Source organism: Acipenser ruthenus, chromosome 43 (genome assembly GCF_902713425.1).
Source record: "Acipenser ruthenus chromosome 43, fAciRut3.2 maternal haplotype, whole genome shotgun sequence".
In the NCBI taxonomy this organism is placed as follows: Eukaryota; Metazoa; Chordata; class Actinopteri; order Acipenseriformes; family Acipenseridae; genus Acipenser; species Acipenser ruthenus.
The window spans coordinates 287,564-313,691 of NC_081231.1; the positions used below are offsets into that span (position 1 = coordinate 287,564).

General features: G+C 44.7%; 1 protein-coding gene across 2 annotated transcripts; it reads left to right on the top strand.

The window, feature by feature from the left end:
• The first annotated feature begins 695 nt into the window (after positions 1–695).
• Positions 696–25,770, top strand: LOC117398664 (phosphofurin acidic cluster sorting protein 1-like). Of its 2 annotated transcripts, none has more exons than XM_059012138.1 (24): positions 696–1,133; positions 5,640–5,727; positions 6,630–6,719; positions 7,102–7,227; positions 7,423–7,567; positions 8,149–8,243; positions 8,383–8,469; positions 9,038–9,097; positions 9,383–9,543; positions 10,921–11,014; positions 12,199–12,279; positions 13,737–13,852; positions 14,286–14,418; positions 15,597–15,701; positions 17,111–17,217; positions 17,900–18,054; positions 18,519–18,629; positions 18,824–18,926; positions 19,662–19,704; positions 19,907–19,949; positions 20,751–20,895; positions 21,572–21,810; positions 22,039–22,158; positions 22,283–25,770. In XM_059012138.1, exons 1-24 carry the CDS (start codon positions 979–981, stop codon positions 22,399–22,401), a joined length of 2,721 nt encoding a protein of 906 aa, XP_058868121.1. In that variant the 5' UTR covers positions 696–978; the 3' UTR covers positions 22,402–25,770. The 2 variants fall into 2 exon arrangements, with proteins under 2 accessions (XP_058868121.1, XP_058868122.1); XM_059012139.1 differs by having other exon boundaries at positions 697–1,133; positions 8,152–8,243.
• The last annotated feature ends 358 nt before the right edge of the window (positions 25,771–26,128 follow it).

Sequence of the window (26,128 nt, forward strand, 5' to 3'; positions counted from 1 at the left end):
TATTATTATTATTCCATAAATGCGCTTTACTTGCTCTTATCTGCCCCCTATTTTACTGCATTTAATACTGTACTTCAGAGTACTGTAATCTGTCACAAGTGTTATTTAATCTGTAGTATTTTGTATTTAATCATATCCTGATGTAACTATCACTGACACTGTTATCTGCTGTATTATTGAATCGTATTTTGTCACACTTGTACTTGCTTGAACCAAAGTCATTGTATTTATCTTGCTCTTAATTGTATTAATACTTGTACTGTGATTCTTGAAATGTATTTGCTTACGATTGTAAGTCGCCCTGGATAAGGGCGTCTGCTAAGAAATTAATAATAATAATAATAATAATAATAATAATAATAATGTAGATTTGCATGAGTTTTAGGTCATGAGAGAAATACGTTGAGTAAATAAATAAATTGCTGTACCAAACGAGCTTGTGTGTGTGTTTAATTATTCACCTGCATTTTGTGTTATTTATAAAGAAAAACACTACATTTACACGTCACAGTTCGCCCACAATTTCACATACAACGGAAATTACTTAGATTTTCTCTCTTTTCTCAACCTTAAAACAACAACAAAGTCTAGGATTAGTACCGCTTTAATTGAAATATAGATATATTTTCGTGTTTTTATTTCTTAAGAGACTCAAGGCTGAAGTGTATATACCTTTAATGCAGGGGGCGTCGCTAAATTCACGGTCAGGGTGGAGGAAGATAACATTTCCGTTTCCTGCCTTGGCAAATATTTACAGACTACTAGAGGGAAAAAATAATAATAATAATAATAAAAATGAGGTGAGAGTGGAAGACTGTAACGGAAAGAGAGAATACTTGCAAAGAGGAAAAAGAGAGAGAACAGACAGAAGGATTTAGACGGGTCTGATAAAAAAAAAGGGGACCGCAAACAATTTCTTTAGTTAGTATATTTACATCAAACGAGGCAGAAGGGAGACAATAAATTAAATTTTAAAAAATGTCTGAAAGAGGAGGGCTGCAGCGGACCGGAGGGGCTCCGTCCCCGCATCTCCAGCCTTTCAAATCGGTCGCTATCGCCTCCAACCGCCCGGTCCACATGAACCTGTACGCGACGTGGGAGGTGGACAGGTCGTCTCCCAGCTGTGTGCCCAGGTGAGCTGACAAGATAAATTAAAATTAAAATAGAAATTAAAAAAAAAAAAAATGCGATTTTTTGTTCCTGCTGCTGGAAGACTGTCTGTATCGTCATTGTATCGCATGCCTGTCTCTATACGGTTAACAAATGTCTTCCAATGTAGTTTAGTTTTTTTTTTTTTTTTTTTTAATGATTAAATAAATGTGGTGGACATTTTAAATATAAACTAACTACCCCACAAACGTGTTTACAGTTTACATTCGACTCGTAAAAAAAAATGTTTTTCATTCGTCTGTGGTAGAGTGTGCGTAGCAACCAAAAATATCTCGCTTTTTAATTATTATTTTTGTGTGTTGTGTTTGCCTGTTCTTGTGCCTCTGTGTGTGTGTTTTATTTTTTAGACGTTACCGGTCGTATTTTTTTTAAAAAAATAAGAAATACGACTTCATTGTATTATACTTTTTAGAATCTGGCAGTATTTTTGAAAACCAACGGTTTTGTGGCGTCGACGTTCTATTCGAAAACCGTTTAAAATTTTTAAAAATAAACCCGCACGTATTTTCCTTTTAGCTTTGTGTTCATGAATAATTCCTCGCTGTCGGTCTCCTGTTTTGAGTTTTGTGTTTATTTGAGTTATCGTCAAGGAAGCAGAACATTTTCCGCCAGTCCACTTTGCTGGTTCCCCTACATATATTGCCAGTGGCTTGTCCTAAACTGGATTCGAACCCAAGTCTCCCAGAAGTGAACTGGTCGGAGTACAGGGTTTTTTTGAGGGGGAGGGGGTCTGTCCCAGTTTCTCTGCTCTGTAAGTGAGAATTTACCCCGTGTTTTATACCTGCTTTGCCTTGATTAATGACCAAGTGTCTGCACGACATTTTCAGGCCAGACCTGGATAATTTTAGTATCATTTGTACAAGAAATACGGAAGGATGCAATTTCTAATTTTGTCAGCAAATTCCCCACCCGGCCTGGCTATTAGAAAAAAATAAAAAACTAGCTGGTAGCAGTAAAACCTGGACTGGATCACACTGCTGTGCAATGGGAGTCTGATTCCCAGCCCTGGTTTCGCTAGGAGTTTAATAATCACACACACCTGAGCTTGTTAGCTAGACACACTGGGGGCTGATCAAGCTGGTAGCAGTGAAACCTGGACTGGATCACACTGCTGTGCAATGGGAGTCTGATTCCCAGCCCTGGTTTCGCTAGGAGTTTAATAATCAGACACACCTGAGCTTGTTAGCTAGACACACTGGGGGCTGATCAAGCTGGTAGCAGTGAAACCTGGACTGGATCACACTGCTGTGCAATAGGAGTCTGATTCCCTGCCCTGCAGAATGTGAAACAGATTTAGGAGCTGGAGTTTGACGTGTTTAGTTCGCTAGCTTGTTTTACAGCATGTCTGTGTTTACAGTAATCTTAGTGGGGAATTCAGACATGTGACGCCTTGCCAGACTCTCTGTCCCTCCCTCCCTCTCTCCCTCCCTCCCTCTCTCCCTCTCTCTCTCCCTCTGTCCTCCCTCTTTCTCCTTCTCCCCCTCCTCCACTCTCTCTCCTCTCTCATCTTCTCCCCTTCCCCTCTGCCCCTCTCGCTCTCTCCCCTCTCCCTCCTTCTCCCCCTCCCCCTCTCTCTCCTTCCCTTCTCCCCCTCTCCTCTCCTCCCTCTCCCTCACCGCTTCTCTTCTGTCTCTACCTCCGTTTCTCTTCCTTCTCTATCCATCTCTCTCTCCCATCTCTCCCACACACATGTGTAAGCCTGTGTCCTCCAGCCTGCAGATCATGTATAAACTCGACTCGTTCGTGACTCTGTGCTGCAGGGGGTGGTTTTGTTTTTTTACCAGCTTTATGATTTCTCTGTATGGCTGGAGATTGCTTTGCAATGATCCTCCCTCCGGCTCCCGCAGTGCTTGCTGAGACAGGACTGATCTCTCTCCCCCCCTCCTCTCTGTCCCAGCGTGGGATGCTGGCTGACGCATGGAAGACGCATAGATAAGATCCTTGTAAGCTGCAAGTGAAATCTAGGATAGCCTATCAAGTTTCAAAATTTTTTTAGGGAAGCATTGTAAAGCACAGGGAGGTCTGGTAAAGCATAGGGAAGCATTGTGAAGCACAGAGAGGTCTGGTAAAGCATAGGGAAGCATTGTAAAGCACAGAGAGGTCTGGGAAAGCATAGGGAAGCATTGTAAAGCACAGAGAGGTCTGGTAAAGCATAGGGAAGCATTGCAAAGCACAGAGAGGTCTGGTAAAGCATAGGGAAGCATTGTAAAGCACAGAGAGGTCTGGGAAAGCATAGGGAAGCATTGTAAAGCACAGAGAGGTCTGGTAAAGCATAGGGAAGCATTGTAAAGCACAGAGGTGTGGTAAAGCATAGGGAAGCATTGTAAAGCACAGAGAGGTCTGGTAAAGCACAGGGAAGCATTGTAAAGCACAGAGAGGTCTGGTAAAGCATAGGGAAGCATTGTAAAGCACAGAGAGGTCTGGGAAAGCATAGGGAAGCATTGTAAAGCACAGAGAGGTCTGGTAAAGCATAGGGAAGCATTGCAAAGCACAGAGAGGTCTGGTAAAGCATAGGGAAGCATTGTAAAGCACAGAGAGGTCTGGGAAAGCATAGGGAAGCATTGTAATGCACAGAGGTCTGGTAAAGCATAGGGAAGCATTGTAAAGCACAGAGAGGTCTGGTAAAGCATAGGGAAGCATTGTAAAGCACAGAGAGGTCTGGTAAAGCATAGGGAAGCATTGTAAAGCACAGAGAGGTCTGGTAAAGCATAGGGAAGCATTGTAAGCACAGAGAGGTCTGGTAAAGCATAGGGAAGCATTGTAAAGCACAGAGAGGTCTGGTAAAGCATAGGGAAGCATTGTAAAGCACAGAGAGGTCTGGTAAAGCATAGGGAAGCATTGTAAAGCACAGAGAGGTCTGGTAAGTGTGGTGGAAATCGATTACAAGGCTGTTGCATTCCCTTGATATTAAGAGGAGTGTGATATTAACCAGCGTGATATTATCAGGCACTTGTTTCCGTCGACTCATTACGTTGCGGGCGGGGGGTGATGTTAAGTGGGTCGGACTGTGTGTGTTATTCCGACAGGCCTGGGTGCTGTTCTGCCTCGCCCCTGTGGAGCTGAGAGCTGGGGTTGAAGCCCATGAGAGAGACCCTCTCCCGTCTGTCTCCTCTCGCTGCCACGATCCAGACTCATTCCTCTGTTTCCATTATCCCAAGTCCCGCTGTGCTCAGAATACTAATGCCACTGGCAGCGGTAGCTGAGAATCTCAAGGGCTTTCTCTCCCCCTCTCTGTGTCTGTTTCTCTCTCTCTGTCGGCTTTCTAAATATAAAAAAAAAACGATTTGAAGCTACGAGCTTCGTGATGGGAGAGGTGACATGGCTTCCCATCTGTGGGCTGAATCCTTTATCCTCCTGTTTGCAAATCCGCTGTTTTTAAAATAAAATAAATATTGGCTCTAAAGACATACAGACATCTTTTCGCTTTCTGTATGTGATTTGAATGCACACAATTGCCTGGCAGAAATGACTGTGATCCAGGCATGGGAATCAGACTCCCGTTGCACAGCAGTGTGATCCAGTCCTGGTTTCACTGGGAGTTTAATAATCAGACACACCTGAGCTTGTTACCTAGACACACTGGGGGCTGATCAAGCTGGTAGCAGTAAAACGTGGAATGGATCACACTGCTGTGCAATAGGAGTCTGATTCCCATCCCTGTAACTGTAACATTGCTGTATAGCTCATTCCAGGTTTTACTGCTACCAGCTTGATCAGCCCCCAGTGTGTCTAGCTAACATAGCAACGTGAAGTCTTGCTTCATTGTATATCCCGATGTGTCCCTATGTTGATGCAGCAGCCCTGAGAGGGTTAACCGCCTAACTCTCCCTCCCCTTTGTCCTTTGAATCTTCTGCCTGGAGAAAGGCTCTTTTGAAGCAGGGAGCCAGCGCTGTCCTCACCCTGCCTGCTAATGCTGTAAGGGGCTGATAAGTCAATGAGAGAGAGAGAGAGAGAGACGCCAGCAGCCCTGGTCTGATTGTGTGCTGTGAAGCTGACCCCTTTATCCAGTGCTCTGCCTTGCAATAAGAATCGGGTGATTTTCATTTCTACGAAGTGCACAAGAAGAGGCAGCACAGCCCCTTGTGGTGAACTGAAGACGCTGAAAAAGTCTCGTCCAAACGTTTGCCGCTGAATGACGTTTCTGAATGAGTGTTTCTAACAAACTTGCTTCAGTTTCGTACTGTGCAGGGTACTGTTGCAGAGATGTGAATCAGACTCCTGTTGCACAGCCGTGTGATCCATTCCAGGTTTTACTGCTACCAGCTTGATCAGCCCCCCAGTGTGTCTAGCTAACAAGCTCAGGTGTGTCTGATTATTAAACTCCCGGTGAAACCAGGAATGGATCACACTGCTGTGCAACGGGAGTCTTATTTCCATCCCTGGGGTGCTATTCCATATGGACACTCAGTGTCCCCTCTCCCCCTCTCCCCTGCCCCCTCTCCCCCGCTCCCCTCTCCTCTCTCCCCAGGCTGTTCAGTCTCACTTTGAAGAAGCTTGTCATTCTGAAGGAGCTGGATAAGGACCTCAATTCTGTCGTGATCGCAGTCAAACTGCAGGTACAGTAACAACTTTTTACACTTTATAACTTTTTTTTTTTTAAATGTCTGTTTCAAAGCTCTTTTCAAAATGCCTGCTCTGGTGCACTGGGGTTTGAGATCTGTGCCCTAAACCAGCGCTTCCTAACCCCCAGTCCTGAGATAGGATTTACTCATCTCTCTCTATCTGGGTGAACAGGTAGTGGGGGCAGTGAGAGTCTCTAATGCTTCAGTGTTTGATGCTCCTTGAAGCATGCAGCAACGCACAGAGCTTGGGGTCGCCTCTTCACTGTCACTTGATGTTGATGCTAAATATTCTTCACCCATGTCTTCACTGACACGCTCGCTGACATCCGATTCAGTCTAAGAATTGCATGTATTTTAATCAGAATCTGATTTCAGTATTATTACTAACACTATTTTCTCGCTGAGCGATTTTTCTCCGGTTTACAAAACACCGTTGATGTATTTGTGACTGGGTTTATTCTGTGTAATTCCGTCAATATCTGACAGAGGGCGCAAGAGACCAGTAAAAAGTGTTACAGAAACCTGGTGTTACAATATCATGTGATCAGGGGTTTTGTAGGCTCGGTAATTCAAGTTTAAAGTTTAAAACTGATTAAGCGAATGATCAGTTCAGGGTTTCGTACCCCATCGTGTATCGTTCTTGCCATGTTACCTGTTTGACAGTGCGGGCACTAATCCTGACGCTAGCAGTGCACTAGAGCAGACATTGTGAAGAGAGACTTCAGTGTCAGCCCGGTTCCTTGCTGTTGAATCTGTGAAGAGGCAGGAGCTGGAAGTTCGCGTTAAGGACAGCTCAGATTCTGGATTTCCTGCCTGTGTCTCTGACTGGCTAGTCTTTGGTATACAGTCGCGCCCCCCCTTGCTTGCTGGGCTTTGTAACCCTGTTTTATTTTTAGGGTTCGAAAAGGATCCTTCGCTCCAACGAGATCCTCCTCTCTGTGGCCGGCCTCACGGAGACAGACCTGCAGCTTACCTTCTCCTTGCAGGTAGGGTGCGATGGAGAGCCTGCATTCTGATAAAGCGACTCTGTTTTCTCTGTATTGAGCTTCATAGCCGGTGTGAGATTTCACTTCTCTGATCACATCCTGTCTAACCTGACCGTCCTCAAAACGGGACACAGCAGTTTTGTAGCCAAAACGAAGGATTTAAACCATTTTCTGTGAAGCAGTATTGATTTTCAGAATGCATCGCATTACATAAATACAGCTTGCGTTGGGATTTTATTTATTTTCAATGGAGAATGTGTTTGGTTAACGTGACCCGAGGCTACAGGAAGTTCTCCGTTTCCCTGCCTTGTTCTGACAGGCGGGGGTTTCACATTGTTAGTTTTAAACGCTTGCTTGTTTGCTCTTGTTTTCGTTCCTCCAGTACCCCCATTTCCTGAAGCGCGACGCCAACAAGCTGCAGATCATGCTTCAACGCAGGAAGAGGTACAAGAACCGAACCATCCTGGGCTACAAGACCCTGGCTGTGGGGCTCATCAACATGGCAGAGGTGCGGTGAGAGACTGACCACACTGCATGAGAGGGCAGGGCAGGGCAGGGCAGTACAATACAATACAACACAGCACAGGACGGGAGGGGGGAGCAGAACCTTCAGGGCACAGGGACTCCAAACCTTCTGGAGTTTTCAAACCTTCTGGAGTTTTCAAACCTTCTGGAGTTTCCAAACCTTCGTTGTTTTTTGTAGGTGATGCAGCACCCCAGCGAGGGAGCCCAGGTCCTTGGTCTCCATAGCAACGTGAAGGACGCAGCCGTCCCAGTGGCCGAAATCCGCATCTACTCCCTGTCCAGCCAACCGATCGACCACGAGGGCCCCAAAGTCAAGATGTCAGGTCAGGGGGGAGGGGAGGGGAGGGGAGCGGAACAAAACAAAAAAAAATTCAAGTTATTATTGCCATTAACCTGCCAGCCTCTGTGTTTTAAAGGGATTGTAGATTGCAATATCAATTCTTCAGTCTTCTCTATTTCACACTTTTGTTCGCTATGTAGAGTAGGCGTCGCGTGTGGAGTTTTGAAAGAAACACCCATGTTTTCACGTTAACCCCTTAAGTGTCGTTGTCCTCATTTGAGGGGGACAGGCTACTCTGTCGTTTTTTTGGAGGCATTTGTAACTGTTGTTTTTAATTTTCTCTTTAACTGTATTGTCATGGTAACTGACTCCTCTCCATTTTTTATACCTTTTAAAAGCACTAGCAACAATATCGCTACCTCCCTTAAAATCATTGTTCTCCCGCTGCACAGCAGTGTGATCCAGTCCTGGTTTCACTAGGAGTTTAATAATCAGGCACACCTGAGCTTGTTAGCTAGACACACTGGGGGCTGATCAAGCTGGTAGCAGTAAAACCTGGAATGGATCGCACCGCTATACAACGGGAGTCTTATTTCCCACCCCTGCCTCTCTCCCTGTCTCCAGCAGATCGCTCTCCGGACATCGATAACTATTCTGAGGAGGAGGAGGAGAGCTACTCTTCAGAGCAGGAGGGGAGCGATGACCCCTTGCACGGACAGGTCAGAGAGCCTTTCTTAAGCACGTCTGTCGAGAACCGTCTGCATGCAGCGCGGCTGCGGCCAAACGCTTCTGCATGACCGCTGTTTGCAGCTGCATCATTTTTTAAATCTTTTTTTTTTTCATCCCCTCGTTTTTCAGGATCTGTTCGACGAGGACGACGAGGTTCGGAAAGTGAAGAAATCTCGCAGGAAGCTCACCTCTACCGCCTCCAGCACCCGCGTCAACGTAAGAGATCGTCCTTGAAGCATATCTCCCTCGACCCCCGCGTTCTGTTAAGATAACCTTAGAGGCAGCCCAAGATCAGACGACTAGGATTTAAGAATCGATGCGTCGTTTAAAAAAAAACAAAAAAACAAAAAAAAACTATATGAACATAATTTCGATCTTGCGTCGTGTAATCAAAGAAAACTACAAAACGGTCTCGCAAAAAAAAAAAAAAAAAGTCTACCGGAAGCCATGATAGTAGTCCAGTAGTATTTCATGTTAGATTTGGAAATGTTGTTGCAAACACACCTAGACTCTAGATGCAACATACTATTTTAAAAACAGTTACAGAATAGCTGCCTGATATCTGGAAGCATTTCCTCTGAAATAGCCCCCTGAAAATATACATCAAGGTTCAGTGTATTTATATGCTACAGCTGCAGCTCTAGGATCCAGATTAAAAATGTTGCGCCCTGTTTTTAATTTGCTTTGAAGAGGCAAGTCAGCGTTTTTTTTTAGGCTTCCATTTGTCAGCGACTGGAATTTTCTAATCTTGTCTGTTTCTTGGTTTTTGTTTTTTGAATTGCAGCAGCCCAACATCAAGCAGAAGTTTGTCGCCCTGCTGAAAAGATTCAAGGTGTCGGATGAAGTAAGTCGCTGCAGCCGGGCCTCTCTTTTAAATCCAGGGGCTGTGTGCTGGTAATCAAAGGGAGCTGGTCAGACTTCACTGGGTCTTCGCAGCTGGAGCTGACCGGTTTGTCTGTTTCACGCAGCGTGGTTTCAGGTCCGTATCTCCGGATCGTGTCGTCCAGGTTTGCTGGGACTTGGTAAAGCGTTGATTAGGCGGTGTTGACGGAAGGCTCCTGTGCTTGCTTGTGCTGTGCTGAGTCCCGCGCTCTGACCGCTGCTCCCCCCCCCCCGCCCCCTCTCCCAGGTGGGGTTCGGACTGGAGCACGTGTCCCGGGAGCAGATCCAGGAGGTGGAGGAGGATCTGGACGAGCTGTACGACAGTCTGGAGATGTACAACCCCAGCGACAGCGGTCCGGAGATGGAGGAGACAGAGAGCCTCCTCAGCACGCCCAAACCCAAACTCAAGTAGGTCAAGTAACTCTCTCTCTCTGTGTGTCTCTCTCTCTCTGTGTCTGTCTGTCTCTCTCTCAAGAATACATTGCTTTAGTGGTCTGTCATGTACAGATAAAGACAGATCTACTTACTGAAAAACTTGACAAAAAATGTGACATTTCGTAATCTAACATGAAATACTACTGTACGACTATTATGGCTTCCGGGAGACTTTTTTTTTTTTTTTGCGAGATCATTTTGTAGTTTTCTTTGATTACATGATGTTAAATAAAAGATCAAAATCAAGTGTGTGTGTAATTGCGGTGTGTGTGTGTGTATATAGTTGCAGTGTGTATAGTTGTGGTGTGTGTGATATGCAGTGTGTGTGTGTGTGATATGCTCTGTGTGTGTATAGTTGCGGTGTGTGTGATATGCTCTGTGTGTAGTTGCGGTGTGTGTGTGATATGCTCTGTGTGTGTATAGTTGCGGTGTGTGTGATATGCTCTGTGTGTAGTTGCGGTGTGTGTGTGATATGCTCTGTGTGTGTATAGTTGTGGTGTGTGTGATATGCTCTGTGTGTAGTTGCGGTGTGTGTGTGATATGCTCTGTGTGTGTATAGTTGTGGTGTGTGTGATATGCGGTGTGTGTGTGATATGCTCTGTGTGTGTATAGTTGTGGTGTGTGTGATATGCGGTGTGTGTGTGATATGCTCTGTGTGTGTATATAGTTGTGGTGTGTGTGATATGCGGTGTGTGTGTGTGATATGCTCTGTGTGTGTATATAGTTGTGGTGTGTGTGATATGCGGTGTGTGTGTGTGTGATATGCTCTGTGTGTGTATATAGTTGCTGTGTGTGTGATATGCTCTGTGTGTGTATATAGTTGTGGTGTGTGTGATATGCGGTGTGTGTGTGTGATATGCTCTGTGTGTGTATATAGTTGTGGTGTGTGTGATATGCGGTGTGTGTGTGTGTGTGTGTGATATGCTCTGTGTGTGTATATAGTTGCGGTGTGTGTGTGATATGCGGTGTGTGTGTGTGTGTGATATGCTCTGTGTGTGTATATAGTTGCTGTGTGTGTGATATGCTCTGTGTGTGTATATAGTTGCTGTGTGTGTGATATGCTCTGTGTGTGTGTATAGTTGCTGTGTGTGTGATATGCGATGTGTGTAGTTGCAGTGTGTATGTATTTAGTTGCAGTGTGTGTGTGATATGCGGTTTGTGTGGTATGGTTGCAGTGTGTATGTATTACTTGCAGTGTGTGTATAGTTACAGTGTGTGTGTGTGTGTGTGATATGCGGTGTGTGGTATAGTTGCAGTGTGTGTATAGTTGCAGTGTGTGTGTGTGTGTGTGTGTGATATGCAGTGTGCAGTGCTTGCTTGACCAGCCCTGGTTTGTTTCTTGCTTTCCAGGCCGTTCTTTGAAGGCATGTCCCAGTCCAGCTCGCAGACCGAGATCGGGAGCCTGAACAGCAAGGGGAGCCTCGGCAAGGACACCACCAGCCCGGTGAGTACGGAGAGACACTGTGAAGAGAAGGGTATCCTTCAAAACAAACAGCTGAGTGCAGAGAGACACTGTGAAGAGAAGGGTATCCTTCAAAACAAACAGCTGAGTGCAGAGAGACACTGTGAAGAGAAGCCTATCCTTCAAAACAAACAGCCGAGTGCAGAGAGACACTGAAGAGAAGGATATCCTTCAAAACAAACAGCTGAGTGCAGAGAGACACTGTGAAGAGAAGGGTATCCTTCAAAACAAACAGCTGAGTGCAGAGAGACACTGTGAAGAGAAGCCTATCCTTCAAAACAAACAGCCGAGTGCAGAGAGACACTGAAGAGAAGGATATCCTTCAAAACAAACAGCTGAGTGCAGAGAGTGCAGAGAGACACTGTGAAGATATCCTTCAAAACAAACACCTTTCCCCACAGTAAAAGCACAGCAAAGTGTGATACAGCACAGGGAAAGCATAGGGAAGCATTGTAAAGCACAGAGAGGTCTGGTAAAGCATAGGGAAGCATTGTAAAGCACAGAGAGGTCTGGTAAAGCATAGGGAAGCATTGTAAAGCACAGAGAGGTGTGGTAAAGCATAGGGAAGCATTGTAAAGCACAGAGAGGTCTGGTAAAGCATAGGGAAGCATTGTAAAGCACAGAGAGGTCTGGTAAAGCATAGGGAAGCATTGTAAAGCACAGAGAGGTCTGCTAAAGCATAGGGAAGCATTGTAAAGCACAGAGAGGTCTGCTAAAGCATAGGGAAGCATTGTAAAGCACAGAGAGGTCTGGTAAAGCATAGGGAAGCATTGTAAAGCACAGAGAGGTCTGGTAAAGCATAGGGAAGCATTGTAAAGCACAGAGAGGTCTGGTAAAGCATAGGGAAGCATTGTAAAGCACAGAGGTATGGTAAAGCATATTAAAAAACAAACCATGGTAAACTAACCCTTCTAAGAGTTCCTTATAGTAAAAGCACAGCAAAGTGTAATAAAGCACAGTGAAAGCGTGGTAAAGCATATTAATAAACATGGCAAACCAGGGTAAAGTGTGGTAAATGCATAGCATAACCATGGGGAAAGTGCAAAAATACCATGGGTTAACCTTAATAAGGGAAACTGCTTACTCACTTAATAACAATAATAATAATAATAACCCACATAGTGCGAATGTTGCTGATTCGTCTTGTGGTCTGTATTTCCTTGCAGGGAGACCCTGCCTCCTCTGAGAAGGTAAAGCATTCCTGGAGCTGGAACCTGGATGAGCCGATCCCCGAGACAGACCCCCTGGTAATACACACGCCAGGGCTGGAAACAATTTCATATTTAAACACAGTGTAGTTTACAGCAAGTGCAAATAATAACACTACTAGAATCCAATATGAACTAGGATGCTGTGTATAATAATAACACTACTAGAATCCAATATGAACTAGGATGCTCTGTATAATAATAACACTACTAGAATCCAATATGAACTAGGATGCTCTGTATAATAATAACACTACTAGAATACAATATGAACTAGGATGCTGTGTATAATAATAACACTACTAGAATCCAATATGAACTAGGATGCTATGTATAATAATAACACTACTAGAATCCAATATGAACTAGGATGCTGTGTATAATAATAACACTACTAGAATCCAATATGAACTAGGATGCTCTGTATAATAATAACACTACTAGAATACAATATGAACTAGGATGCTGTGTATAATAATAACACTACTAGAATCCAATATGAACTAGGATGCTGTGTATAATAACACTACTAGAATCCAATATGAACTAGGATGCTGTGTATAATAATAACACTACTAGAATCCAATATGAACTAGGATGCTCTGTATAATAATAACACTACTAGAATCCAATATGAACTAGGATGCTGTGTATAATAATAACACTACTAGAATCCAATATGAACTAGGATGCTGTGTATAATAATAACACTACTAGAATCCAATATGAACTAGGATGCTCTGTATAATAATAACACTACTAGAATCCAATATGAACTAGGATGCTGTGTATAATAATAACACTACTAGAATCCAATATGAACTAGGATGCTATGTATAATAATAACACTACTAGAATCCAATATGAACTAGGATGCTCTGTATAATAATAACACTACTAGAATCCAATATGAACTAGGATGCTGTGTATAATAATAACACTACTAGAATCCAATATGAACTAGGATGCTGTGTATAATAATAACACTACTAGAATCCAATATGAACTAGGATGCTCTGTATAATAATAACACTACTAGAATCCAATATGAACTAGGATGCTCTGTATAATAATAACACTACTAGAATCCAATATGAACTAGGATGCTATGTATAATAATAACACTACTAGAATCCAATATGAACTAGGATGCTATGTATAATAATAACACTACTAGAATCCAATATGAACTAGGATGCTATGTATAATAATAACACTACTAGAATCCAATATGAACTAGGATGCTGTGTATAATAATAACACTACTAGAATCCAATATGAACTAGGATGCTATGTATAATAATAACACTACTAGAATACAATATGAACCAGGAGGCAACAAGTTAGGATCACAGCGAGTTGTATCCACAGTGAAATGTTAGCAGTGCGATAGTGCAAGGATAGCGCATCAGCTGAGGATCCAGTGATGAGGCGTCGGAGCGCGAGGCACAGCGGATGTTGGTGTTAACTCTTTCATTGCCTGTGTTTGGTTTCAGGAGCCGAGCGATCCGGACCTTTTTGGGGAGCTGAGCACCTCCATCGTCGTGCCCGAAAAACTGAGAACGCCCCTGAAGAGCAGCAAGCCCGAGCCTCAGAGCTCCCCCTCCCCCAGGTACCCCCACGCCGTCCCGGGACGCCTCCATACACGCCCCTCCCTGCTGTGCGCGGAAGTGTACAAGCGATTACTTAAAAGCATATTCCCAAAAAAAAAAAAAAAAAGGCTGTTTTTGAATTTAAACTTTAAAATAATCCAATGTTTCAACCTGCCTGATGATGTCAACCGGGGATAGAGTTACACCAACGAGGAGCACAGCAGCAGAAAAGCTCTAGCAAATATATATTTTTATTGGACCAACTAAAGTCTTTGCGTTTTCTCATCTCTAGTAAAGTGATCTGCACAGTGTGTGGGGGGTGGGACTCCCGTTCCAGGTTTTACTGCTACCAGCTTGATCAGCTCCCAGTGTGTCTAGCTAACAAGCTCAGGTGTGTCTGATTATTAAACTCGCGGTCCATCTCCCCTGTGCGCCCCTCTTTTTTTCCTGCAGGCTGGAAGGGGGCCACACCCCTCGGCAGAAGCGGGGCGTCCCTCTGAGAGAGAGGCAGCTGTCCAAGCCGCTGAGCGAGAGGACGAACAGCACTGACAGCGAGCGATCCCCGGACCTGGGTCACTCCACCCAGGTACACTAATGCCACGTTTCCACGGCAACGGCTGCCCATGGCAACAAAACAGGCTGTGTTTTTTTTTTATATAGCTTTGTACTTTCTGTTTTGACTTCCGTTTTTGTTTTATCTGACGCTGTTATCCCAGGCAACTCACACAGGTGTTACAGGGCAGCGCAGGGTTACAATGCAAGCTTCATATTTAAACACAGTGTAGTTTACAGCAAGTGAAAATAATAACACTACTAGAATCCAATATGAACTAGGATGCTATGTATAATAATAACACTACTAGAATCCAATATGAACTAGGATGCTATGTATAATAATAACACTACTAGAATCCAATATGAACTAGGATGCTATGTATAATAATAACACTACTAGAATCCAATATGAACTAGGATGCTATGTATAATAATAACACTACTAGAATCCAATATGAACTAGGATGCTATGTATAATAATAACACTACTAGAATCCAATATGAACTGGGATGCTGTGTATAATAATAACACTACTAGAATCCAATATGAACTAGGATGCTGTGTATAATAATAACACTACTAGAATCCAATATGAACTAGGATGCTATGTATAATAATAACACTACTAGAATACAATATGAACTAGGATGCGACAAGTTAGGATCACAGCTAGGCAATGACATTGTAGAGTATTGGCTGAGGATCCAGTAACGCGATGCAGACAAACTGACTACCATGTAGCCAGGAGTTGTTCAAGCCGTCTGTTTTATGGCTGTGATGAAATATGCGGAGCTTGATATAGTGGTATAAAAACGAAGCAACGTCAGTCTAAAGAAAAGCCTTTATTAATCTATTTCTGTGTGCTGTATTGTTGTTTTATGTTAGGTTTAGTTTTGGTGATGTGTGTTTTTTTCTTTCTAAAAAAATAGTGCTATTGCAGGGGTTGAAATCAGACTCCTATTGCACAGCAGTGTGATCCAGTCCAGGTTTTACTGCTACCAGCTTGATCAGCCCCCAGTGTGTCTAGCTAACAAGCACAGGTGTGTCTGATTTATTAAACTCCTAGTAAAACCAGGACTGGATCACACTGCTGTGCAGCGGGAGTCTCATTCCCATCCCTGAAATTAGTAAAAGCTTTGGTCGTCTGGCGTGGTTTCATTTGCAGTAACGTGCCTGTGTGTTCGGTGTGGTTTTGTCTCTTCCTCCAGGTCCCTCGCAAAGTGGTTTACGACCAGCTGAACCAAATCCTAGTGTCAGACGCAGCGCTGCCAGAGAATATCATTCTGGTAAACACCACAGAGTGGCAGGGACAGGTAACTGCATCTCTCTCTCTCCACATATTCTATATATCATGTTCTCTCCCTGCATTGCAACTGCAGTTTAATACTGCTAGACTAGACTGGAATTAGATTTTAACTGCAGTTGGACTGGAATTACATTGCAGGGATGGAACGCCTATCGCACAGCAGTGTGATCCATTCCAGGTTTTACTGCTACTAGCTTGATCAGCCCCCCAGTGTGTCTAGCTAACAAGCTCAGGTGTGTCTTATTATTAAACTCCTTGTGAAACCAGGAATGGATCACACTGCTGTGCAACGGGAGTCTTATTTCCATCCCTGATTTAGTGCCTATCTGTGTCTGTGAACCAGACAGAAGTATGTCTCCGGATTCCACAGTGATCCTCGCATCGGGAGGCAAAATTTGCATGGAACGTGTCCTTACTGGCACCTGCATGGCTTGTCCTCTAGGGGGCGGTAGCTCACATCCTCTGCGGCGCTCCTGGGTGTAAAGAGGCCATTTAAGCTACTTACAAAGATTAGGAGGGGGGTGAACTGTGCTTCACCAACATCTGCTGCTGCAGAGTCACTTCCAATAGGAGCTCGTTTGTTTTACGTCTCATCCGAAGGACGGAGCACAAAGAGGTCAAGTGACTTGCTCAGGGTCTCTGACAGAGAGTCGGTGGCTGAGCCGGGATTTGAAGCCCCCTTTCCTTACCCGCTGGAGCCCCGATGTCTTTGCCTCTCTCTCTCACAGCCCTGTTGTTTTGCAGTACCTGTCTTTGCCTCTCTCTCTCGCAGCCCTGTTGTTTTTGCAGTACCTGTCTTTGCCTCTCTCTCTCTCACAGCCCTGTTGTTTTTGCAGTACCTGTCTTTGCCTCTCTCTCTCGCAGCCCTGTTGTTTTTGCAGTACCTGTCTTTGCCTCTCTCTCTCGCAGCCCTGTTGTTTTGCAGTACCTGTCTTTGCCTCTCTCTCTCACAGCCCTGTTGTTTTTGCAGTACCTGTCTTTGCCTCTCTCTCTCGCAGCCCTGTTGTTTTGCAGTACCTGTCTTTGCCTCTCTCTCTCACAGCCCTGTTGTTTTTGCAGTACCTGTCTTTGCCTCTCTCTCTCGCAGCCCTGTTGTTTTTGCAGTACCTGTCTTTGCCTCTCTCTCTCACAGCCCTGTTGTTTTGCAGTACCTGTCTTTGCCTCTCTCTCTCACAGCCCTGTTGTTTTTGCAGTACCTGTCTTTGCCTCTCTCTCTCACAGCCCTGTTGTTTTGCAGTACCTGTCTTTGCCTCTCGCTCTCGCAGCCCTGTTGTTTTTGCAGTACCTGTCTTTGCCTCTCTCTCTCACAGCCCTGTTGTTTTTGCAGTACCTGTCTTTGCCTCTCTCTCTCGCAGCCCTGTTGTTTTTGCAGTACCTGTCTTTGCCTCTCGCTCTCACAGCCCTGTTGTTTTGCAGTACGTGGCGGAGCTGCTGCAGTGTCGGAGGATGTCCGTTGTTTGCACGTCCACCAGCGTGGAGATTCAGACCGTGCTCAGTGCAGTGCTCTCCCGGATTCAGAAATTGTGAGTGAAACTCCCAGCCCGAACATTTAGCAGCACCCAGAACTGTAGGATTGAGAACTAATTAAAAAATAAAAAAATAAAAACTACGAACATTTAGATCTAATTCTGTGTTCTAATAGATTTATACACTACTGTATGCATTTGTACGCATTGAACACAATTTAGATATTTTATTTAACATCGCATGATCAAAAAGAAACTACAAAATGAGATCGCAGAAAAACAGTCTACCAGGATAGTACAGTAGCATTTCGTGTTAAGTATATAGAAAACTTCAACGCGCTGGTGTGTAATTTCAATATGTTAACCTTATTCAACAGGTTTCGTTCGACTTGAATATAAATGAGTTCGTTCTACAGGGTGATGCAAACCACAGCTGTACACACAGCGACTGAAGGGAGCACGTTATATATTATAACTGCAGTGTTTACTATGTACTGCAATAGACTCGATATTGTAATAGTTATAACTGCAGTGTTTCTGGGTGGCAGGCTAATGAAGAAAGTGTGTGTGGGTCTGATTTGTGTGTGTGTGTGATCTGATTATGAGTTTGTGTGTGTTTGGGGCTGATTATGTGTTTGTGTGTGTGAAATGATTGTGTGTGTGTGCGTGCATGTTTGGGTCTGATTTTGTGTGTTAGTGTTGTTCCTCTATATAACCCCACCTCCTCTCAACCACCTAGCTGTAACTGTAACTCGTCGATGCCGCGGCCGGTGAAGGTGGCAGCGATCGGCACGCAGAGTTATCTGGGCTCCATCCTTCGCTTCTTCGTCACCCAACTCGCCAACAAGACCTCGGACTGGCTCAACCACATGAGGTTCCTGCTGATCCCGCTGGGTAAGAGAGAAGCCAGCCTCTTAACCCCTTACCTGCCGTGACTGATCCCGCTGGGTAAGAGAGAAGCCAGCCTCTTAACCCCTTACCTGCCGTGACTGATCCCGCTGGGTAAGAGAGAAGCCAGCCTCTTAACCCCTTACCTGCCGTGACTGATCCCGCTGGGTAAGAGAGAGGCCAGCCTCTTAACCCCTTACCTGCCGTGACTGATCCCGCTGGGTAAGAGAGAGGCCAGCCTCTTAACCCCTTACCTGCCGTGACTGATCCCGCTGGGTAAGAGAGAGGCCAGCCTCTTAACCCCTTACCTGCCGTGACTGATCCCGCTGGGTAAAAATAAATACGGCAAATATTTGCCTTCTGATCAGTTTTGAATGTGACAACAGTGTGTGTTTTTCTGCTGTAAATAAAAATGTTTTAAAATATCCAGCCCTCGATATCGGCTGATCTGGTCTCCTTTTCTCCGGCAGGATCTCACCCGGTAGCGAAGTACCTGGGTTCGGTAGACAGCCGATACAACGCAGCTTTCCTTGACCAGTCCTGGAGGGACCTGTTCAGCCGGGCAGAACCTCCCTCGACAGGTACAGAACCGCTTTTCTTTAACCACTGGACCCATCTACTAATGGGGAAAACTCTGACAATAAGTCTAATACATTAACGCGCTCTTCTGAAATAAGTCGCTTCTCCAGAGTTTTGCTGTAGCCTGGTTTGCTAACGGCCGTATGCTGTTCTCTAGCTAAACTAACAGTTTTATTTGGTGCTGGTTTTGTTCCAGACCCCTTTGATGTCGTGGGTCGGATCTCGCAGTACATTGCTGGAGCCAGCATAACTCACCAGCTGCCCATAGCAGAAGCCATGCTGACCTGCAAACACAGAATGTGAGTCTCGAACCGGGGGACACAAGACACTGCCCCCCCCACCCTCCTCCGGGAGCTGAGTTTGACACCCCTGGTCTAAAAGGGCATTATACAGGGGTAATGACAAGGCTCACCCTCCTATTCCTTTCAGTGCGAAGTGATGGGGCGCTCTCTCTGGGTGCTGTTCCCTTTAAACCTACAGCGACGCAGCTTGAAATAAGACTCCCCTTCCCCTGAGGATCCAGTAACGGGATGCAGACAAACTGACTACCATGCAGCCAGGAGTTGTTCAAGCCGTCTGTTTTATGGCTGTGATGAAATATGCGGAGCTTGATATAGCTGTATAAAAACGAAGTGACATTAGCCTAAAGAAAAGCCTTTATTAATCCATTTCTGTACTCTATATTGTTGTTTTATGTTAGGTTTAGTTTTGGTGCAATTGCAGGGATGGGAATCAGACTCCTATTGCACAGCAATGTGATCCATTCCAGGTTTCACTGCTACCAGCTTGATCAGCCCCCAGTGTGTCTAGCTAACAAGCTTAGGGTGTGTCTGATTATTAAACTCCCAGTGAAACCAGGACTGGATCACACTGCTGTGCAACGGGAGTCTGATTCCCAGCCCTCCTGCTTTACGCAGATTTCTTTATTTCTCAGATGATCTTGAAGAGCGGCTCTGGGCTGGGCTGGGCTGGGCTGGGCTGGGCTGGGCTGCTGGAATTGGAAATGACATCTTTGTTGTGTTTTCCCCCCTCAGGCATGACGAAGACTCCTATCAGAAGTTCATCCCGTTCATTGGGGTGAGTGGCGGGCTGTGTTTCCATCTTACAGTTCCAGCATTGATTTCTGTTGTTATCAGTGATTTTATCAAGAACGTGTAATTTTTAAAGACTGGAACAACCTGAAACTCAACCAGATTGATTCATTCTATTTCCACAGTGCAAGCATGCACACATTTAAACTCCTGTTACCTGCTTCAATATTCCTCTGTGTGTCTCGTAGGTTGTCAAGGTGGGTCTGATTGAGTCGTGTCCAGCCAGCTCCGGTAAGATTTCACACACACACAGCAGCGTGCGGGTTTATTAGAAAGCCCCATTGTGCTTCTGTAGGTTTTGATTTGTTCAGCGTATGAAATCAAAAGAGAGTGCAAAGAAGAGCGACCAGAATTATCCCGGGTTTAAAAGGCATGTCGTATGCAGACAGGCATATCTATTCAGTCTTGAACAAAGAAGACTATGCAGTGATCTGATTCAAACATACAAAATCCTAAAAGGTATTGACAACCCAGGGGACCTGAAAAAAGAAACAAGGACCAGGGGTCACAAATGGAGATTAGATAAAGGGGCATTCAGAACAGAAAATAGGAGGCACATTTTTTTACACAGAGAATTGTGAGGGTCTGGAACCAACTCCCCAGTAATGTTGTTGAAGCTGACACCCTGGGATCCTTCAAGAAGCTGCTTGATGAGATTCTGGGATCAATAAGCTACTAACAACCAAACGAGCAAGATGGGCCGAAAAGGGCCTCCTCTCTTTTGGAAACTTTCTTATGTTCTTAAACCGCTGGAACTGGAAATCTGGGAAAAACTGTCAGGCAAATAACTAGTGACTGTCTAATTACTGACTTCAATAGACAACACATGCAGTTTAAAGTCTATAGCACTGATTTACTGAGCGGAAATTGAGATTCTCACACCCAGAGGTGTTTTCATGCAGGCGGGTCTATAAAGGATATCAATGAGGTGTTCTAGTAGATCCGCACACTGCTGTATAGAATGAATTTATCTTTTTGATTTGAAACTAGATATGAAGTCTTTCTTGATCTGAGCGCTGTCTCTCCTCACAGGAGACGGTGATGAGGGCGTGGCTTTGAGCCTGGCTGTCCCCTCCACGTCCCCGCCCCCTCACGGAGCTGCCGTCGGATTGGCTAAGGAGACCGCTGCGACCCCGCCCTCTTCGCCTTCTATGACCAGCGGGCTGGCAGTGATGGGGTGAGCCTCATTTTTTTTTTTTTTTCTTAACCGCAAAAGTCACGTCTGAATGTGACGCATCAAATGACATAAATACAGCTGGTGTTTTGATTTTAAATGGGTCAAAACTGTAAAAAGCATGGCTATTTGTTTGCTGTGGATCTGAAATATAGTAGTCGGTACTGAGGAGAGAGAGAGAGAGAGAGAGAGAGAGAGAGAGTGTGGTACAGTGGTTAAAGAAAGGGGCTTGATACCAGGAGTATATTCAGCAACGGACTCACTGTGTGTGTGTGTGTGTGTGACCCTGAGCAAGTCACTTCACCTCCTTGTGCTCCGTCTTTCAGGTGAGACGTAGTTGTAAGTGACTCTGCAGCTGATGCATAGTTCACACACCCTAGTCTCTGTAAGCCTTGGATAAAGGCGTCTGTTAAATAAACACATTTTATATTTTATATAAGTTCTCATCAGCTTGATACATTCCACTGGAAGTACTTATCTGATACGTTGATATGATTTCCATTTTTTTTTTTTAAAGCCGTTATCAATACAAATACTCAACACGTGAGACGCTCCTCAGAACTCTCTGCAGAGATCTGCTTCAGATTCATGCAGTTGATTTTTTATTTTTTTTTCCTCCTCTCGCGCGGATTCGAGCCTGCTCTTGACGTGACTCACAGTAATAACCCTGTCCACGCAGGAGCCCCGCCGCGTCCCACGCCGCAGACACCATCGGCCTGCAGGTGGATTACTGGCTGGCCACCGGAGGCGAGAAGAAGAAAGAGGGAGAGAGGAGGGACACGGGTTCGAAAAACACCCTGAAAAGCAGCTTCCGCTCCGTGCAGGTCAGCCGGCTGCCAGGGGGCGCTGTGGGGGAGAGCCAGTCCGCCCTCAACACCATGGCCATGACCGTCGTCACCAAGGAGAAGAACAAGAAGGGTGAGCAAGCCTGGGAGAGAGACCCCTGCTGGCTCGGGGGTGTAATTACAGCTGGTGTCCCATCAGACTAATATATTATTATTACTGCTGCTAATAATAACAATAGTAACAATAATAATAATAATATCGCAAAGCAGAGGCTGTTCTTCTTGCTGCGGAGCGAGGAGCCTGCGGGCTGAGATCGCTCGGCTCTGATCGGTTTCATTTCATTGTGATTTTGTGTTCCAGTGCCTACGATCTTCCTGGGGAAGAAGCCCAAAGAGAAGGAGCTGGACTCAAGGAGCCAGGTGATCGAGGGCATCAGCCGGCTCATCTGCTCTGCCAAGCAGCAGCAAACCATCCTGAAGGGTAAGGAACCGAGCGATCGCTGTCCAAACGGTTTCTGCCCGTTACGTTTTCAGCCCCGCTGTTTGTTGCACGTCCCTTGTGGCTCGCAGGGTTAACGCTGTCTCTTCTGCTCTTTTGCTTCCAGTGTCGATAGACGGAGTGGAGTGGAGTGACGTCAAGTTTTTTCAACTCGCCGCTCAGTGGCCGACTCACGTCAAGTACTTACCAGTCGGACTCTTTGGCTACAATAAACCTGCCGGCTAAGACACGCCCCTGACCCGCCTCTGCCTGACAGCCATTGGCCAGCTGCAGCACAAGCCACTCCCACTGAGAACCCACCAGGGGGTGGGGGTGGGAACTGAACCAGCCAATCACATGCTGGGTTTCTCTTCCAATCCCAGCTGTCTTCTTGTCTTTTTGTTTTTGTTTTGCTGTGAAACGCAGTTGTCCAGTGCGCCCGGAACCTGTTGTCACGGCGACGGCAGTACTTTAACATTTGATTGGTTGAAAGGCACGCCGGTCACATTTTCAGCACTTCACTGATTGGTCAGCACGGAAACGACTGCACTTAAAATATTTTTTTTTTTTTTTTAAAAAAGACGTGCTGAAGAGATGTGGAGGTTTAAAAAGAATTTTTTTTTTCAACGTTTTTATGCTTGTTTTTTTGTCAGTTTCGTGGCTCGTTCCTGTGCCTCAGGCGTTGTGCATGTACAGATATGTGTATAGGGGGTGTTTGTGTGCCATCAAACTGAACAATTTCGGTGTTGTGTGTTTTTTTTTTTTTGTTTGTTTTTTTTAAACCAAAGCAACAGGTAGGTATTTGAAAGACAAGATCCTACATCCAATAATAACCAATTTTAGATGTTTAAAACTGGATAAGTCATCAGTCGTGAATTATACAGCTCAACGAATGCGTCGTTCTGTAAACGGGACGGAGCTGTGTGCAGAAATCAGGGCGAGGGGTCCCTGGTGTGGATCGGGGGGCTGATTCCCCGTTCAGAGTGAATTCAGAAACAGCTGCTCGGGTTCGTGTGGGTCGCTGTTCTCCGCAGAGTCTTTAAGAAAAGCAGCGATCGTCACAAACCCGAGCAGCTGTTTCTGAATTCACTCTGAACGGGGAATCAGCCCTCCCCTGATCCACACAAATTTACAGTATAATCTTAGAGACTGTGGGGGTCAGATGAGGCTCCTGAACACCGCCATTGAATCCGACCCCTTTCCTGTCGGATCAACAGAAACTTCCATAACCAGTGAGAGGACCCCTGTCCTTCTTTTAAAGGTCTGGTCTGTTACCTTTTCTCCTGTTCTAAGCCTCAGAGTGATTTCAGAACTGAGCACCTCTGCCTGGCCAGGCTTAAAAATCTCAAGCCTGTGCGATCCCCTTGACCCAAGCTGATGAAGAGCCTTTTTATACGAGCAATCATCGAGGAGTCTTTGAAATGCTCCACTAGTGCAAAAAAACAGAGTGACACTCCATTGCCATAATCTAGTAATAATGCATCCATTAACTGTCTGTGCTGTCCTAACTGGACCGGTCTTAAGAAGTGTTTGCACCATGTAAGGTGTTGTGTGTGTGTGTGTGTGTGTGTGCGTGCACGAGGGCTGTATCTCGCTAATTGTTAAGAAATGCAATTTCACAAAAGTGTTATGAAGCACAATAACCACTAGAGGGACCCCTTCCTGACATTTGTGTCAAATGAAAAGCTTTTAAAAGTTTGCTGTTGATTTGTATGTGTGTAAAAAAACAAAGTGAATGTGTATTGTATTGGGTAAGATCATCATCTTCTACTTTCCTTTTTTTTCTGTTTAATTCTGATGATCCTGAGCCCTGTATTGCTATTTTTTTAAATGCGTTTTCTGATCCTGTCTTGAATGTTGTATTGCTGCTTCAGTATTGTCATAGTTACCTGTTCTTCCTGTGGTTTTAAACGCCAGAGTGCCACCATTAAACCCGTCCCCACAGCAACACTGTGCTTCCAGTGAACGCACTGGAACACAAGGTATCTGTTGCAGTGGGGACAGGTATATGGTTACACTCTGGTGTACCAGCAGTATATATATATATTTTTGTCAGTGATTCAGTGCCATTTTTGTGTTTTTTAAACCTGGTGCTTCAGCTGTCTTGCATATTGTAAAACACATTGTCAGAAATGTACCAAAATTTCCCCCCCCCCCCACCCTTATTCTATAAAAAGGTAACTGCTACCTCTGAAATATAAACCAGTACATTCCCCACCCCCACCCCCCCTTGTGGAACTTTTGGGTTACTACAGTTAAGGTTTTCAGTGTCTGATAATGTCAAGTGCAGCCAACAGATCAGTTTGAGTTCCTGCTTCCTGGTCGCTTGACCATGAGCAGCACCAGAAGTGATTGAGTACCAGGAAGAACTGTGTAATCTTGCAAATATTGGCATAACCTTAGAGTATTAACAGGGATTGGGAATCAGACTCCTGCTGCACAGCAGTGTGATCCAGTCCTGGTTTCACTAGGAGTTTAATAATCAGACACACCTGAGCTTGTTGCCTAGACACACTGGGGGCTGATCAAGCTGGTAGCAGTAAAACCTGGACTGGATCACGCTGCTGTGCAATAGGAGTCTGATTCCCAGCCCTGATCCGCTGTGCAATAGGGGTCTTGTTATTTTCAGCCCTGGTATTAAACAAAGGAACGGAGTGATCTGCACAAAAAAAAGGAAGTTGTGAAAAAAAAAACAATGATCTGGATGTAAATAAAAAATGGGTCAAGTCATCATTGCAGCGATAGATAGATATATAGATATATGTTTATTTTTAATGATACGAGGCATTCCACAACCCTCCCCCCCTCCCCTCCCTCAACATGCCCAAGACTCTCTTCCATTTTCCATTGGTGGGGTCTAGAAAAGGGGGGGTTCTTTGTATTGGGATCAGTGTTGCAATAAAAAAGAAAAAAATGCGGCACTGCCTTTCAAAACAAGCCCGGGGGGGGGGGGGGGGGGTATGCAAATTCCTTTTTTTTTATTTAAGTAGTTCTTAAAAGTGGGGATTGGAGGATTCTAGAATTCTAATGACGTGCATATGCGTTGACAGCAGTCAGTCACGCAACCCGCGACTCTCAAACAAGTGAAGCGACTTCAAGCCACGCTTTTACGTTTCATTATAAGCGGACTTGGCGATTGAGATACGTGCAGGAAACTGCGTTTTGTGTTGTGTTTTTTGGGTTTTTTTTTAAAGACTGGTCCAAACACACTGGTTTGTGTCCTTGGAGCCCGTATTGTAAAACATACAGTCTGTAAGCTTTAATGTTAAATAAAACTAAATAAGCAATTTTAAATAAAAATAACATATGCTTTTTCTGGGTAACGCTGCGTGGTATTTTGCACATTTGACTTTTTTTGTTGTTTGTATGTTCTTTTTGATGTGTGTGTGTTGTTATTAAATCCTGTTGCAATAAGTCATGTTCGTGTAATATAATAATATGATCGCCTTGTATCTTTACGACTTCATAAAGCGAGGCGCCGAATCGCTCTGATCGGTTTACAGTGTAGAATGTGTACTCCGATAGTGTTATTACTGTTATTGATATTGTAATAATCGGACCATCGTCCCTTTTTCAGTGTTTTCTTTTTTTAAATAAATAAAGTCTGGATTTGTATCGCTTGTCCTCTCTCTCTCTCTCTCTCTCTCTCTCTCTCTCTCTCTCTCTCCAATTCACGAATATGTTTCATACAGACTGGTTTTGACTTGTTTCCAGCTCTTAAACAGTTGCAGTTAGTTACTTATCAAATGTTAGAGCTACCTTAAAATCTGACACTGTGTAAAACAGGTTCAAAAAAGGGTCTAATTAAGCAATTAGGGTCTAGTTAAGTGACACTGCCTTCGTAATAAAGTGAGGGGTGAGCGGACTACGAAGACTAAACTACAATCCCTCTCATGCAGTCAGAGAAATAAGTCGCCAAAGGAGGGTAAAAATGTCAATTTCCTCCTTTTTCTCCTGACCCTTTATTTTTTGC

Bases quoted from the DNA above. Each gene is read 5' to 3' on its own strand.
- LOC117398664 (XM_059012138.1), top strand. From the start codon at position 979: ATGTCTGAAAGAGGAGGGCTGCAGCGGACCGGAGGGGCTCCGTCCCCG. The intron at 1,134-5,639 runs GTGAGCTGACAA...CTCTCTCCCCAG, and splicing joins TCTCCCAGCTGTGTGCCCAG to GCTGTTCAGTCTCACTTTGA. The intron at 14,419-15,596 runs GTACACTAATGC...CTCTTCCTCCAG, and splicing joins ACCTGGGTCACTCCACCCAG to GTCCCTCGCAAAGTGGTTTA.